The 17200-nt window shown below is 54.7% G+C and overlaps 1 protein-coding gene across 1 annotated transcript in view; it reads left to right on the plus strand.

Moving 5' to 3' along the window:
* The window catches only part of OSBPL11 (oxysterol binding protein like 11), a 42498-nt gene that overhangs the window by 17627 nt on the left and 7671 nt on the right, over positions 1-17200 (plus strand). The window contains exons 3-11 of the mRNA XM_040358318.1: positions 662-837; positions 1855-1934; positions 2080-2259; positions 4253-4454; positions 5724-5866; positions 11603-11743; positions 12984-13467; positions 14573-14759; positions 16622-16804. Of these exons, the coding sequence (XP_040214252.1) occupies positions 662-837; positions 1855-1934; positions 2080-2259; positions 4253-4454; positions 5724-5866; positions 11603-11743; positions 12984-13467; positions 14573-14759; positions 16622-16804 (1776 nt within the window). The remainder of the gene's footprint in view (positions 1-661; positions 838-1854; positions 1935-2079; positions 2260-4252; positions 4455-5723; positions 5867-11602; positions 11744-12983; positions 13468-14572; positions 14760-16621; positions 16805-17200) is intronic.

Consider the following 17200-nt stretch of genomic DNA (forward strand, 5'->3'; position numbering starts at 1 on the left):
GTCATGTGGTGTCATATGATGTCATACACCGAGCCCCATGTCATGTGGTGTCATATGATGATGTCATACACCGAGCCCCATGTCATGTGGTGTCATATGATGATGTCATACACCGAGCCCCATGCCATGTGGTGTCATATGATGATGTCATACACCGAGCCCCATGTCATGTGGTGTCATATGATGATGTCATACACCGAGCCCCATGTCATGTGGTGTCATATGATGATGTCATACACCGAGCCCCATGTCATGTGGTGTCATATGATGTCATACACCGAGCCCCATGTCATGTGGTGTCATATGATGATGTCATACACCGAGCCCCATGTCATGTGGTGTCATATGATGATGTCATACACCGAGCCCCATGCCATGTGGTGTCATATGATGATGTCATACACCGAGCCCCATGCCATGTGGTGTCATATGATGATGTCATACACCGAGCCCCATGTCATGTGGTGTCATATGATGTCATACACCGAGCCCCATGTCATGTGGTGTCATATGATGTCATACACCAAGCCCCATGTCATGTGGTGTCATATGATGTCATACACCAAGCCCCATGTCATGTGGTGTCATATGATGATGTCATACATCAAACCTGTAACCTTTTTCCTTTTTGTATGTTTTATTTGTTTTGTTTTTGTTGCAGTTTTTTTGTGCTGAACAATGAGGCCGGCCTGCTGGAGTACTTTGTCAATGAGCAGTCTAAGAATCAGAAGGCGAGGGGTACGGTGCAGCTGGCGGGGGCCGTCATCTCCCCCAGCGATGAAGACTCGCACACCTTCTCTGTGAACGCCGCCAGCGGAGAGCTCTACAAACTGAGAGGTGAGGGGCCACATAGGAGCGCCACCTAGTGGGCCACTTATTATAATACACAGACAACGGCTTTCATGAAGGCGGAGTTCCAGGCTTCTCACCTGAGCCTGAGCCCAGCACTGAGCACATCTGCCGCAGCTCTCCTCCCCTCCCCTCCCCTCTCCTCTCCTCCCCTCTCCTCTCCTCCCCTCTCCTCTCCTCCCCTCTCCTCTCCTCCCCTCTCCTCCCCTCTCCTCCCCTCCCCTCTCCTCCCCTCTCCTCTCCTCCCCTCTCCTCTCCTCCCCTCTCCTCTCCTCCCCTCTCCTCTCCTCCCCTCTCCTCCCCTCTCCTCCCCTCTCCTCCCCTCTCCTCCCCTCTCCTCCCCTCTCCTCCCCTCTCCTCCCCTCTCCTCCCCTCTCCTCCCTCTCCTCCCCTCTCCTCCCCTCTCCTCTCCTCCCCTCCCCTCTCCTCTCCTCCCCTCCCCTCCCTCCTCCCCTCCCCTCCCCTCTCCTCTCCCGACACCCAGCGTTTTTCATTCTGAAATGATCCAGCAGGAGGGAGAGGAGAGAAGCCAGAAGTGCTCTGCAAGGGAGGGGAGCAGGGGAAGGGAGCCGGTGGCGCGCAGGGGAAGGGAGTGCGGAGGGGAGTCGGGGGGGAGCAGGGGAAGCACAGAGGAGGGAGCAGGGGGGCAGCCTGCAGAAGTAAGGGGAACCTGGTCAGGAGTGGCGGCATTTACTGGAGCCGATCCCCTTTATTTTCCTCCTGCAGCAGCTGAATGCTGTCACTAGGGAGAGGAGGAGAAGCCGGATTTCTGCTGCTGCAGTAGAAAAATAAAGGAGATCGGTTCCAGTAAGTGACGCTCCTGTCCGGGTTCAGGGGGTCGACAAGGAAGGGCTAGATCCAACAGTCACCTGCTTGCCAACCCCTGTATGGCTTTCTGAGGTCGCCATTGAAGTGAAGCTTTATCCCCTGTGTTGGGCTGTTACTGCCATATCTGTCTGTGCTCTCTGCACCAATCATGACTGACCTTCCATTCTCTCCTCTCAGCCAGCGATGCCAAGGAGCGCCAGCACTGGGTGAGCCGGCTGCAGATCTGTACCCAGCACCACACGGAGGCCATCGGGAAAGTAAGGAGGGGGAGGGGCATATACACATTTAGAGGCGTGGCCTACCGGTGTTCTTTATACCCGCCTCCAAGTCTTTGCTGATTGGTTACTGTCCTCCATTGTCTTCGCGTTTAGTCCTCACTCTCCTCTTCCTTCTGATTGGCAGAATAACCCCCCTCTGAAGTCCCGCAGCTTCTCATTGGCCTCTCAGGGCAGCGGGAACTCTCCGGGCTCCCAGCGGCGGGCCAGTCAGAGCACCGCCTCTTTCTTCAACCATCACCGAGCGCTGCCCGTCAACCGCAGGGCACAGATTTTACAGCCGGACCACCTAGGAGAGGTCAGAGAGGTGAGTGACGACTTTGTTACCCCTCCCCGGTGTTACCCCTCCCTGGTGTTACCCCTCCCTGGTGTTACCCCTCCCTGGTGTTGCCCCTCCCTGGTGTTACCCCTCCCTGGTGTTGCCCCTCCCTGGTGTTACCCCTCCCTGGTGTTACATCTCCCCGGTGTTACCCCCTCCCCGGTGTTACCCCTCCCCGGTGTTTCCCCTCCCCGGTGTTTCCCCTCCCCGGTGTTACCCCTCCCCGGTGTTACCCCTCCCCGGTGTTTCCCCTCCCCGGTGTTTCCCCTCCCCGGTGTTTCCCCTCCCCGGTGTTACCCCCTCCCCGGTGTTACCCCTCCCTTGTGTTACCCCTCCCTTGTGTTACCCCTCCCTGGTGTTACCCCTCCCTGGTGTTACCCCTCCCTGGTGTTACCCCTCCCTGGTGTTACCCCTCCCTTGTGTTACCCCTCCCTTGTGTTACCCCTCCCTGGTGTTACCCCTCCCTGGTGTTACCCCTCCCTGGTGTTACCCCTCCCTGGTGTTACCCCTCCCCGGTGTTCCCCCTCCCCGGTGTTCCCCCCTCCCCCACTTTCCCGATAAAGACGCATTTTTTTATGACTGAGATGAAGGTCGGTGGTGGGGAAACTTTCACACAGAAGTGCGGAGAGTTTTCAGAGTAGAGAATGTGAAATGTCATGGATGGTGAAGAGCCGTACGCTCGGCACGGTGCTGGCCGGAAAGCGGCCCCCGCCTCGGCCACCCGATCTCACCCCGGAGATCCCTTACAGAGTGTATGTGGAAAATGTGTAATGTAGACGCGATGAGACTGATTGTCCGCCGAGGAGGAGAGTGATCCGGTAATCGGACGCCCTCCATACTGACCTAGAAATATCCCGAGGGGGCCGATGTGTATCCTACGCTGACCACACCGGGCCCTGACAGGGTGTAGAGGGACCACAGACAGCAAATACGCATAATGCGCCCACCCCCCCCCACCGGAGCATAACCATTCCTTCATCCATCAACAACTAGAAGAAAAGTCCCACATCTACTTTATAGATGCCGCTCCTCTGTGATTTACTGGTTATGTCTGCAGTCAGGGGCCCCGGGGCCCTCCACAATACAAAGGGGTGATTGATCAAATATGGGGCGTGGCCTCCTATAGTCAATGTATGCGCCGTTCACCCAGAAATCCGAGCTTGACTGTCACATTCCTTCTCTTCTCTCCCTCCATCTCCCACCTTGATTTCCCCCTTCCCTCCCTCGCCCTTCCCCTTTCCTCTCTTGCCCCCCCCTCTCACCTCCCCTCCCTCGCCCCCCTTCCCTCCCTCGCCCCCCTTATCCCCTCGTCCCTCCCTCTCCCCCCCTTCCCTCCCTCTCACCTCCCCTCTCTCGCCCCCCTTCCCTCCCTCGCCCCCCTTCCCTCCCTCGTCCCTCCCTCTCCCCCCCTTCCCTCCCTCTCACCTCCCCTCTCTCGCCCTCGCCTTCCCTCTATCCCCCCCCCCCTCGCCTTCCCTTTCTCGCCCCCCCCCCCCTCGCCTTTCCTTTCTCGCCCCCCCCCCTCGCCTTCCCTTTTCTCGCCCCCCCCCTCGCCTTCCCTTTTCTCGCCCCCCCCCCTCGCCTTCCCTTTTCTCGCCCCCCCCCCTCGCCTTCCCTTTTCTCGCCCCCCCCCCTCGCCTTCCCTTTTCTCGACCCCCCCCCCCTCGCCTTCCCTTTTCTCGACCCCCCCCCCCTCGCCTTCCCTTTTCTGGACCCCCCCCCCCCCTCGCCTTCCCTTTTCTCGACCCCCCCCCCCCCTCGCCTTCCCTTTTTTGCCTCCCCTTCCCTCTCTCGCCCCCTTCCCTCTCTCGCTCCCCCCTCCCTCTCTCGCGTCCCCCCCCCTTTCACTCTCTTGCGCAACCCCCCTCCCCTCTCTCGTGCCCTTCCCCCTCTTCGCCCCCCCTTCCCTCTCCCTTCTCCCCTTCCCTCCCTCTCCTCCCCTTCCCTCTCTCGCGCCCCCTCTCTTCTCCCTCCAATCCAGATGATGAGTCGGGCTGAGAGTCAGCAGAGGGACCTCATGCGTACCATTGAAGGTCTGCCACCTGGTGGCCAGTTGAGCGCTCTGGACCAGGACCTCCTCATGCTGAAAGCCACTTCCATGGCCACACTGAACTGCCTGAATGATTGTTTCCACATGCTGCACCAGCAACACACGGCCTTACAAAAGAGTACACTGCCAGTGGGTGAGTACAGCTTTCTATTCTCTATTCTCCCACATTTGGTAGACATTGGTGGGGGCATCTCCTACATTTGGTAGACATTGGCGGGGGCACCTCCCACATTTGGTAGACATTGGTGGGGGCACCTCCCACATTTGGTAGACATTGGCGGAGGCACCTCCCACATTTGGTAGACATTGGCGGGGGCACCTCCCACATTTGGTAGACATTGGCGGGGGCACCTCCCACATTTGGTAGACATTGGTGGGGGCACCTCCCACATTTGGTAGCCATGGGTGGGGGGCACCTGCCCACATTTGGTAGCCATGGGTGGGGGGCACCTGCCCACATTTGGTAGCCATGGGTGGGGGGGGGGCACCTGCCCACATTTGGTAGCCATGGGTGGGGGGGGGGCACCTGCCCACTGCCCACATTTGGTAGACATGGGTGGGGGGCACCTGCCCACATTGTTGGGGGCCACAGGATGTCCTTCCAGCTCAGGTAGGTGTGACGGTGTCCCCAGGCCTCGGGTCATGCTGTGTATATTATAACTTTTGCAGTCCTCCTCCTCGGTGTCCCAGCCGGTGTATCGGGTTACCAGACATGCGGCGGGGGTCTGCCGCTCCCCGTTATCAGTCCCTATTAATGAGTTGGCAGCACGGTGCACTTTCTGCATGAATAGTTAACAGGAGGGACTGCTATTTAGTCTGGGGGGGGGGGGGGGCCCCGACACAAGAATGGCGGATGAATAATTGATGGCGGGAGCTTTCTTCTGCCTGGTTGATTAGTGGTGGTGTAAGGGGAGATCGGGTCACAGGTGAGGCGGTCCGGGACACACCTGCACACACCTGGGCTCTGAGTTTGGTGAGAAGTCGGTACAGCTCGGTGTCACGCCTGACTTGGGGTCTCGGCACGCGCGTGCATTGTACGAATTCATGTTTTCTCTGCAGAATAACGAGAAGCTGCGTTCTCTCTGCGGTGTCGCTTTACGCCGGCAGTGTCGGGTTCCCTTCACCTGGTCAGGTGATGCCGTCTCCCCTCCCCAGCCAATCGCAGGCAGCATACTGATTAGTGGGCGTGTCCTGCGAGAGGTGCTGCTTCCATAGATAACATTGTTCCCGTCTGCAGTCTTGTCAGTTCCTTCCCGCGCTCTCCTGGAACCCGCACTCCCCATGGGGGGTGCTTCCTCCCCCGCATTGTGTCTGGATTACGGTTACCCTCCAGAGGGCGGGGCCCCTCTGTGACACGCCCGGATTATGAGCGACTTTCACTGCAAATCTCCTTTTCCTGCAGGTGTGACTGTCAACTGGCTGGAGCCAAAAATCCTGCTGAGCAACCACCTGGAGAATGGAGGAGGGGAGCACGGCTTCGGAGTGGAGGAGGGGAGAGAGCAGGACTTCCTGACTGAGCCGCAGGGGGAACCCCAGCTGGACAGGGTAAGAAACCGGAGCGCCCCCTGCAGTGCCCGCTTCACCCATAAACTCAAATGTACTGAATGTCTGAGAGCCGCCTACCTGCGAGCGACTGTGCCAATATGTAACCAATCCACTATCGCCCGACTCGGCATCCCATGTGAGTGTTACCTGGAGGGGGAGGGGGGTCTGCATGTAAATAGAAATGCCCGCTCCTCCAGACTGGCATCCACCCATCAAGGCATATTTTTTTTTTTTAATTTGCATAGCTCCTCCCAAAAGCCTGCCCACTGCTCTTAAGGAGTACTAAAGCGGGGTCCTGTGATGTTTTCAGGAAGCCATGTATAGCCCCTCCCACCAGCCATGTATAGCCCCTCCCACCAGCCATGTATAGCCCCTCCCACCAGCCATGTATAGCCCCTCCCACCAGCCATGATCAGCCCCTCCCACCAGCCATGATCAGCCCCTCCCACCAGCCATGATCAGCCCCTCCCACCAGCCATGATCAGCCCCTCCCACCAGCCATGATCAGCCCCTCCCACCAGCCATGATCAGCCCTTCCCACCAGCCATGATCAGCCCCTCCCACCAGCCATGTATAGCCCCTCCCACCAGCCATCATCAGCCTGCATTGCATAGAAATCGCAGATGGACGTGCCGGCTGGTAGCTCGGACCTTCTGGTGATACAGGAGAGCCCAGGCAAGCGGCGCGTGGGGGGGTGGGGGTGCCCTCCCGCTGTTTGCAATAACAGCCAATCAACTACTGAGCCTGTTATTACAATAAAGCTGATCGTTTGCTCTAAAGAACGGTACCAGGGTGATGCCTGCAGCTGCAGATCACCCCGCTACAACCCCTTGAAGCAACATCGGTAATGCCGGTTTAGTTTGTGACCGGTACAGATTTTAAATAGAAAATGCTGATATCGGCCTTACCGATAATCGGCTGATCCCTGGCATTTTTCTTCCACTTTTCTTCTGCATTTTTAACTAAACAACTGATCTGTGTGAAAGGGCCGTTAACCACTTAAGACCCGGACCAAAATGCAGGTAAAGGACCTGGCCCCTTTTTTGCGAATTCGGCACTGCGTCGCTTTAACTGACAATTGCGCGGTTGTGCGACGTGGCTTCCAAACAAAATTGGCGTCCTTTTTTTCCCCACAAATAGAGCTTTCTTTTGGTGGTATTTGATCACCTCTGCGGTTTTTATTTTTTGCGCTATAAACAAAAATAGAACGACAATTTTGAAAAAAATGCAATATTTTTTACTTTTTGCTATAATAAATATCCCCCAAAAATATATAAAAAAACTTTTTTTTCCTCAGTTTAGTCCGATACGTATTCTTCTACCTATTTTTGGTAAAAAAAATCGCAGTAAGCGTTTATCTATTTTGGTTTGCGCAAAATTTATAGCGTTTACAAAATAGGAGATAGTTTTGTTGCATTTTTATTAATAATTTTTTTTTTTACTACTAATGGCGGCGATCAGCGATTTTTTTTTTTTTATTTTTATTTTTTTTTATTTTTTTATTTTTTTTTGTGGCTGCAACTTCGGATACCTTTGGCACATTTTTGGGACCATTGTCGTTTTCACAGCAAAAAGTGCTATAAAAATGCACTGATTACTGTGAAAATGACAATTGCAGTTTGGGAGTTAACCACTAGGGGGCGCTGAAGGGGTTAAGTGTGACCTCATATGTGTTTCTAACTGTAGGGGGGTGGGGCTGGACGTGTGACGTCATTGATTGTCTTTCCCTATATCAGGGAACACACGATCGATGACAGCGCCACACAGAAGAGCGGGGAAGCTGTGTTTACACTCACCTCTCCCCGTTCTTCAGCTCCAGGATCGGGTCCCGCGGCCGTGGTCACGGAGCTTCGGACCGGGATGCGGGCGCGTGCCCGCGACCCACGGCTGGGCATTTAACAGTCACGTACAGGTACGTGATTGTGTCCAGCCGTGCCATTCTGCCGACGTATATCGGCGTTAGGCGGTCCTTAAGTGGTTAAGGTAAACAAAAGCGCATCAAAAATTGATCAGAGTGAAAGCAGAACATATTAATCCGTTATTTTTCCACTTTACTGAATCCGGGCAAAGCTGTCCAGCCACAATTACAGGGGTCGGCAAAAAAAAATCATTTTTATTATTTTTTATTATTTTTTTCAAAAGATTAAAAACATTTTACATGAAGTTTGGGAGTCGGTTTGTTTTTTACTTAAATTCCCTCCCTCTTTGACCCCCAACATTAACCCGACAATGATACAAAGTATTCTGTTCACTGATCAGTGTAATAGCCAATCACCAGCGATCACAGCAGTCATGTGATAGAGAGACGGTTCCCCCTGGTGAACGCTGACCGCATGTATACGGCGCCTCAGTGACGCTGCGAATATGTGGGAGTTCCGCGTAAACGGGTTCAAACAATAATAAAAATAAATAAACCTTAAAACCTCAGGATTGGGACAAATCCGTCTGTGTAAAGTCCATCGGCACTACTTGTATCAGAAGAGCTCTCCTCGTGGTGGAGTCCCAATGGGCGACCATTTCTGATCTCATACTCAGGATTTATGGAGTGACTGATAATTCTGCCAGATGTGAAGGGGTTAATCTGCGAGTGAATGCTTCAGGGGTAGAATATAAAGCGGCGGGACTATTTCTGTAACTGGTCTGACCTGATGAGTGTGAGGATCAGTTCTGTGTACATGTCCCGGCCTCACCCAACCCGCATGGTGGGAGGCGACACGGTCTGTGGTGAGACGTCACACCCAACATCACAGACCGGTCCCCGGGCATCACTGTGACATCACTGTGACATCACTGTGTGTTCTGCCAGTCCACCAAAATAGAACAATAGAGCTTGAACTTCAGATAAATGTGTGAATTGTTCTTTGTAGTCGGCCCCGTGCATTCTGCTCTGCTTGGTCACCTTCACCTGTGTCTGCCACCTCCTTTCTTTTCTCTTTCTCCTCCTCTCTCGCTCGTCTCCTCTATTCTCCTTCTCTCTTCTCCTTCTCTCCTCTTCTTCTTTTTTTTTTTTTTTTTCTCTTCTCTTCTCCTTATCTCTCTCTTCTCTTTTTTTTTTCCTTCTCTATTCTCCTTCTCTATTCTCTTTCTTTCTCTCCTTTTTTTTTCTCCCCTTCTCTTCTTTTCCTTATCTCTCTCTTCTCTTTATTTTTTCTTTTTTTTTCTTTTCTCGTATCCTTCTCTTTTCTCCATTCTCTACTCACTATTCCTCTTCTCTGCTCCCCTTCTCTGCTCCTCTTCTCCCCTTCTCTTCTCCTCTTCTCCCTTCTCTTCTCCCTTTTCTTCTCCTCCCCTTCTCTTCTCCCCTTCTCTTCCCCTTCTCTTCTCCTCTTCTCCCCTTCTCTTCTCCTCTTCTCCCCTTCTCCCCTTCTCTTCTCCTCTTCTCCCTTCTCTTCTCCCTTCTCTTCTCCTCCCCTTCTCTTCTCCTCCCCTTCTCTTCTCCTCCACTTCTCTTCTCCTCCCCTTCTCTTCTCCTCCCCTTCTCTTCTCCCCTTCTCTTCTCCCCTTCTCTTCCCCTTCTCTTCTCCTCTTCTCTTCTCCCCTTCTCCCATTCCTCCCCTTCTCCCATTCCTCCCATTCCTCCCCTTCTCCCATTCCTCCCCTTCTCCCATTCCTCCCCTTCTCCCATTCCTCCCCTTCTCCCATTCCTCCCCTTCTCCCCCTTCTCCCATTCCTCCCCTTCTCCCATTCCTCCCCTTCTCCCATTCCTCCCCTTCTCCCATTCCTCCCCTTCTCCCATTCCTCCCCTTCTCCCATTCCTCCCCTTCTCCCCTTCTCTTCCTCTCCTTCTCTTCCTCTCATTCTCTTCCTCTCCTTCTCCCCTTCTCCCATTCCTCCCCTTCTCCCCTTCTCTTCCTCTCCTTCTCTTCCTCTCATTCTCTTCCTCTCCTTCTCCCCTTCTCCCATTCCTCCCCTTCTCCCCTTCTCTTCCTCTCCTTCTCTTCCTCTCATTCTCTTCCTCTCCTTCTCCCCTTCTCCCATTCCTCCCCTTCTCCCCTTCTCTTCCTCCCCTTCTCTTCCTCTCCTTCTCTTCCTCTCCTTCTCTTCCTCCCCTTCTCTTCTCCTCTTCTCCCCTTCTCTTCTCCTCTTCTCCCCTTCTCTTCTCCTCTTCTCCCTTCTCTTCTCCCTTCTCTTCTCCCTTCTCTTCTCTTCTCCTCCCCTTCTCTTCTCCCCTTCTCTTCTCCCCTTCTCTTCCCCTTCTCTTCTCCCCTTCCTCCCCTTCTCCCATTCCTCCCATTCTCCCATTCCTCCCCTTCTCCCATTCCTCCCCTTCTCCCCTTCTCTTCCTCTCCTTCTCTTCCTCTCCTTCTCCCCTTCTCCCATTCCTCCCCTTCTCTTCCTCTCCTTCTCTTCCTCTCCTTCTCTTCCTCTCCTTCTCTTCCTCTCCTTCTCTTCCTCTCCTTCTCTTCCTCTCCTTCTCTTCCTCTCCTTCTCCCCTTCTCCCATTCCTCCCCTTCTCTTCCTCCCCTTCTCTCATTCCTCCCCTTCTCTCATTCCTCCCCTTCTCTCATTCCTCCCCTTCTCTTCTATCTCTTCCTCTCCTTCTCTTCCTCTCATTCTCTTCCTCTCCTTCTCCCCTTCTCATTCCTCCCCTTCTCTCATTCCTCCCCTTCTCTCATTCCTCCCCTTCTCTTCTATCTCTTCCTCCCCTTCTCTTCCTCCCCTTCCTCCCCTTCTCTTCCTCTCCTTCTCCCCTTCTCCCATTCCTCCCCTTCTCTTCCTTCTCTTCCTCCCCTTCTCTTCCTCTCCTTCTCCCCTTCTCCCATTCCTCCCCTTCTCTTCCTTCTCTTCCTCCCCTTCTCTTCCTCCCTTCTCTTCTCTTATCTTCTCCCCTTCTCCTCTCCCCTTCTTCTCTCCTCTCCCCTTCTTCTCTTCTCCCCTTTCTCTCCTCTTCTCCCCTTTCTCTCCTCTTCTCCCCTTTCTCTCCTCTTCTCCCCTTTCTCTCCTCTTCTCCCCTTTCTCTCCTCTTCTCCCCTTTCTCTCCTCTTCTCCCCTTTCTCTCCTCTTCTCCCCTTTCTCTCCTCTTCTCCCCTTTCTCTCCTCTTCTCCCCTTTCTCTCCTCTTCTCCCCTTCTCCCCTTTCTCTCCTCTTCCCAGTCTTTTTCCTTTTCTCTCCTCTCCCCCATTCATTATTTTTCTCTCACCCCCCCCCCTTTCATTCTTTCTCCCCCACTCATTCATTTTCTCTGTCTCACACTCTCTGTCTCACACACACTCCATCTTTCTTCGCTCTTTCTCTCTCTCCCTCCTTAGCCCCCAATCTTTGCCCCTTATCTTTTGTCTCCCTCTTTTTTGTTTTTATCCTGCTTCTCCTCTTTTGCCTCCTCACCCCTTCTATTTCCCCTCCTATCACTTTCTCTGCCCTTCTTCAATAACCTTCCCCTGTCTCTCTTTCCCCATCTCTTTTTTTTTTTTTTTTTTCCCTTCTCCCTCTCCCCCCCACCAAATATACCCTTATCGCTCTCTCCCCCCTCCCCATTTCTTTATCCCTCCTTCCCCGATCTCTCTTTTTCTCTTTCCCCTTCTCTTTTTTTTCCCCCTTCCCCCCCCCCCCCCCTACCAAATATCCCCTTATCTCTCTCCCCCTCCTTCCCCGATCTCTTTTTCTCTTTCTCCCATTTGTCTCTCACTTCTCCTTCACTCTCTCCTCATCCTGTCCGCTCCACTTCCTCACCCTTGTTCTCGGATATTCTGCCTACATTGTAGAGTGTAGTCCATTCTTCTTTCTTCTCTTGTGCAGGAAGTTGAAGACATAAACTCGGAGGATGAGTTGGAGGACTCCTGTGAGGTGGCAGAGGATGATTTGGGGGCGGTGGAGGAACAACGCAGTGTCATCCTTCACCTCCTGTCTCAGCTGAAACTGGGGATGGATCTGACACGGGTGAGCAGAGAGTGCGAGGGGAATTTCATGGTGGTGTATAGTGTTGTGTTTTTATAACAAGGGATTGGCGGAACAATAGGAGGAGATTGTAATAGGTTCAGTTCTGGTCATATGACTGTCCCCAAAAGATATTTACTCCAATCACTACAACGGACCTTTCCAAGTCAGATGTTTGTAAAATCAGAAGGGGCCTACAGGGGGAGGTGTAAAAGGAGGAGCCTGCAGGGGGGGTGTAAAAGGAGGAGCCTGCAGGGGGGGTGTAAAAGGAGGAGGAGCATGCAGGGGGGGTGTAAAACTCGGAGGAGCATGCAGGGGGGAGGCGGTGTAAAACCCAGAGCAGCCTGCGGGGTGTGGGGGGTCCGTGTAAAACCCGGAGGAGTCTGCGGGGGGTGAAACAAGGAGGCACCTGCAGGGGGCGGTGTAAAACCGGGAAGAGCATACAGGGGTGTGGTGTGAAACCGGGGGGAACCTCCGGGTGGGCTGTGTGAAACCGGGGGGGAACCTCCGGGTGAGCCATGTGAAACCGGGAGGAGCCTCCGGGTGAGCCATGTGAAACCGGGAGGAGCCTCCGGGTGGGCCATGTGAAACCGGGAGGAGCCTCCGGGTGGGCCATGTGAAACTGGGAGGAGCCTCCGGGTGGGCCATGTGAAACCGGGAGGAGCCTCCGGGTGGGCCATGTGAAACCGGGAGGAGCCTCCGGGTGGGCCATGTGAAACCGGGAGGAGCCTCCGGGTGGGCCATGTGAAACCGGGAGGAGCCTCCGGGTGGGCCATGTGAAACCGGGAGGAGCCTTTCGGGTGGGCCATGTGAAACCGGGAGGAGCCTTCGGGTGGGCCATGTGAAACCTGGGGAGGAGCCTCCGGGTGGGCCATGTGAAACCTGGGGAGGAGCCTCCATGTGGGCCATGTGAAACCTGGGGAGGAGCCTCCGGGTGGGCCATGTGAAACCGGGGGAGGAGCCTCCGGGTGGGCCATGTGAAACCGGGGGAGGAGCCTCCGGGTGGGCCGGGGGAGGAGCCTCCGGGTGGGCCGGGTGAAACCGGGGGAGGAGCCTCCGGGTGGGCCGGGTGAAACCGGGGGAGGAGCCTCCGGGTGGGCCAGGTGAAACCGGGGGAGGAGCCTCCAGGTGGGCCGTGTGAAACCGGGGGAGCCTCCGGTTGGGCCGTGGTGAGGCGCTCTGATATTTCTGTGTAATACGTTCACATTGCCGACATTGATCGTTGTTTTTACCGCGTTTTCAGGTTGTTCTTCCCACCTTTATTCTGGAAAAGCGATCGTTACTGGAGATGTACGCCGACTTCCTGTCCCACCCAGACCTCTTCCTGTCCATCGGGGCGGGTCTGACCCCGGAGGAGAGGATGGTGAGATTTGTGGAGTATTACCTCACCTCCTTTCACGAAGGTCGGAAAGGCGCTCTGGCCAAGAAGCCGTATAACCCCATTATTGGGGAGACCTTCCACTGCTCCTGGAAGGTCCCCAGCGATTCTCTCCAGACCCCCAAACCTTCAGAGACGCCGGAAGTGAACTCATCATCTCAGGAGGAGACCGGAAGCGAGAACAAGGACTTCTATACGGTCAGGTTTGTGGCTGAGCAGGTCTCCCACCACCCTCCCGTCTCCGGCTTCTACGCCGAGTGCCCTGAGCGCAACATGTGCGTCAACACACACGTCTGGACCAAGAGCAAGTTCATGGGGATGTCCATCGGGGTGACCATGATCGGAGAAGGTGAGACTCTTACACGGCTCCACCCATCATAATGTAACGATCTATGAAACCAAGGATCAGGATGGGGATAACGCAACACTCCCAAGATTCACACATCGCCCCTGATTGGTGGGACCTGCTGTTCTGACTCGTGGTCTACTATCTCCGGGGCGGAGTATTATCCCAAGCTTGTATATGTGCAGAGGGTACCCTATGGTTTCTTACACAGGCATTGTTCACTAATCAAGCCTCCCACCTTTACCCCAGGTACCCCCTGATGCTCCATATTACCCTAGGCACCGTACCCTCAGCCGAGGTGCATCCCCCCAATCTTAGTCCAGATGCGCCCACCCCATTCTTTGTCCATGTGCGCCCCCCACTGTTCTCAACCAGGCACCGCCCCCCCCCATATTCTCATCCCAGACATGAACGTACCCCCCGCCCCCAGGTACTGCACCCCCTATTCTCAGCTAAAGCAAGCCCCCCATCCTCGGCTGAAATGCGCCCCGTCATCAGCTGAGGCACGCCATCCTCAGCCGAGGCGCATCCCCCAATCTTAGTCCAGGTCCCCCCCCCCATTCTCAGTTCAAGAGAGACCACCCATGTCCTTGCTCCAGGTGCGCCCCCCCCCCCCCCCGTCAGCCCAGCCATGAACACAACCCCCCCCAAGGCACTGCACCCCCCATCAGCTGAGGCACGCCTCCTCAGCCGAGGCGCATTCCCCTTCCTCAGCTAAAGCACGCCCCCCATTTTCGGCTGAAGCGTGCCCCCATCATCAGCTGAGGCACAATTCCCACCTGTCTTCATTTGAGGCTCGCTGCCTCCGTTTCCCTCCCTCCCTGTCCTTAGCCCAAGCACGCGCAACAACCCTCCGCCCCCCATCTCAGCCCAGGCACGCCCTCCTCGTCGTCCCCAGCCCAGGTGCGATGCCCATGTCCCACCCATTCTCATTCACATTTAGACTTTTACATATTCCAGTGTAGTTGGCATCTCCTTTGTGGCCAGGTTTAGACCCAGCTAGATAGTTACAAATCATCATGGGGTGCGGGGGGGGGGGGGGGGGGGGTTCTTCATATAGGAGGGCATTATATGCATTGATGTATTAATCCCGTTCTCGTCCTCCCAGGCGTCCTCCACCTGCTGGACCATGATGAAGAGTACACCTTCACCCTGCCTTGTGCCTATGCCCGCTCCATCCTCACCGTACCCTGGGTGGAGCTGGGCGGGAAGGTGAACGTCAACTGCGCCAAGACTGGTTACTCGGCGACCATCACCTTCCACACCAAACCGTTCTATGGAGGCAAACTTCACAGGTACCGAAAAGTCATTACAGATAGGCACTGATTGGCATCTGTGGGCACTAATTGGTATCTGTGATGGGCACTGACAGGTGTTACTGATGGCTATTGATTGGCATCTTATGGGCACTAATTAGCATGTGTGATTGGCACCTTTGATGGGGGGGCTGTGCTGATTATCAGCGCAGACCCCCCCCCCCCCTTTAGGAGAGCCGCCGATCGTCTCTCTTCTGCTCGCATCTTGTCAGTGAAAACTGAGGATTACCGGCACCTCCTGATTACCGCTGTGGTTGGTCACAGCTGATCGCATGGCTTTAGAGCCTCCGTCATAGGCTCTTTACCACCGATCGCCCCTCTGTGCGCCATATCCTGCTGGACTGTAATCAGACACCGTAGAGAATAAAATAATGGTAGTGCCAATTTTTTATGTCACATGATATTACTACAAAGGTCTAGAAAACGCAACTTCAATTTTAGTAAAAAAAAAGTCAGCTAAAGTTTTTTTGTTTTTTTTTAGGAGGCACAAAAACGCACTAAATTACCCAAATGATATAAAAGCTGACGTTGCGCCGAGTAAATAGATACCCAACAGTTTAGCGTTACGGAGGAGGTCTGTAATTATCGCTCTCACTCCGGTGTGTGTGCGTTTTTACGTATGTACGTGCGTATATTTGGGGTGGGGGTGGTTTTATGTGCTTGGGTTTAACTTTAAATTTCTACAACTAAAGAAAAAAAAAAAGAGCATAAGGGACAAAGTCCCCTATGTAACGATTTCTTCGCTGACAGGTTCTCTTTAATGAAATAATCCGGGGTCTGAAATGTCTCCCCCCTTGGCTACACTCGGCACCCGCTATGCCAGTCCCGCAGATGGGCAAGTGGAGCCCGCTATACACAGCGGAGGTGGGGAAAGGCGGTGCGCACGGGGTGGGTGGGGAAGCATTCCGCAGAAGGTTGCCCACCCCTTTTCTCCCCAACCTGACTGGCCCCGCCCCTTTCACATATTGGATTTCAGTTTTTTGTTATGGAGGCTCGGCATCCCATGGGGGTAATTATGGAGACTCAGCATCCCATTGGGGTAATTATTGAGGCTTGGCATCCCATGGGGGTAATTATGGAGACTCTGCATCCCATGGGGGTAATTATGGAGACTCGGCATCCCATGGGGGTAATTGTGGAGGCTCGGCATCCCATGGGGGTAATTGTGGAGGCTCGGCATTCCATGGGGGTAATTGTGGAGGCTCGGCATTCCATGGGGGTAATTGTGGAGGCTCGGCATTCCATGGGGGTAATTGTGGAGGCTCGGCATTCCATGGGGGTAATTGTGGAGGCTCGGCATTCCATGGGGGTAATTGTGGAGGCTCGGCATTCCATGGGGGTAATTGTGGAGGCTCGGCATCCCATGGGGGCAACTGTGGAGGCTCGGCATCCCATGGGGGCAACTGTGGAGGCTCGGCATCCCATGGGGGCAACTGTGGAGGCTCGGCATCCCATGGGGGGCAACTGTGGAGGCTCAGCATCCCATGGGGGGCAACTGTGGAGGCTCGGCATCCCATGGGGGGCAACTGTGGAGGCGCGGCATCCCATGGTGGTGTTACCGATGCAAATACAACCTGCCTTGGACCGCCCACTCCTCCAGACTGACAGCCACCCATCAAGACAGTGCATAACTCCTCCCAAGGGCCAGCACACTTACATCAGGGTGAAGGATTCTTTGGGAGTAATGTAGAGTACCTTGCCAGCCCCTCCCACCAGCCACGATCTGTTGCTTTGCCTAGAGAAGCACAGAGGCTCAGTGATGATCTAAAATAAAGTATGTCATGAGAATGGAAAGGTTTCTGAGCTCCTCAGACAAATAATGAGATTTGTGTTTCCCGCAGGGTGACGGGCGAGGTGAAGCACAATGCCACCAACACCGTGGTGTGTAAGATTCAGGGCGAGTGGAACAGCATCTTGGAGTTCACCTACAGCAACGGGGAGACCAAATCTGTGGACCTGATGAAGCTTCCGGTGACCAGGAAGAGGGTCCGACCCGTGGAGAAGCAGGGGCTGTTTGAGTCCAGGTGAGAAGGGGGGGAGGTGAGGGCCGGCTGGTGTGATCCCTTCCTGAGTGATAAAGTGAACCTGTCATGTGTCTCGGCTCGCAGCCCTTTGTAGTGCCGGCATCAATAAATGGTGGACTGCGGTCTGGATCCGGAAAAAGACACTGTCCAATCCGGACCTGCTGTCACGCCATTTCGGAGCTGCTTTTTTTTCTCCTCTGCCCTGTCATTCTCAAGGCAGAGCGGAGAGCGATGGGCAGAGGGCGGGAGGCGGAATAATGATGAGCGGAGGGCCAGGGGGCAGGAGAGCGATGGGCGGGAGACGGGATGGCAGCAGAGAGATGGGCGGAGGGCGGGAGGCAGTAGAGCAATGAGCAGGAGGTGTGATGGCGATGAGCAGAGAGACGGGATGGCAAT

The sequence above is a fragment of the Rana temporaria genome, chromosome 6 (assembly GCF_905171775.1).
Source record: "Rana temporaria chromosome 6, aRanTem1.1, whole genome shotgun sequence".
Lineage (NCBI taxonomy): Eukaryota > Metazoa > Chordata > Amphibia > Anura > Ranidae > Rana > Rana temporaria.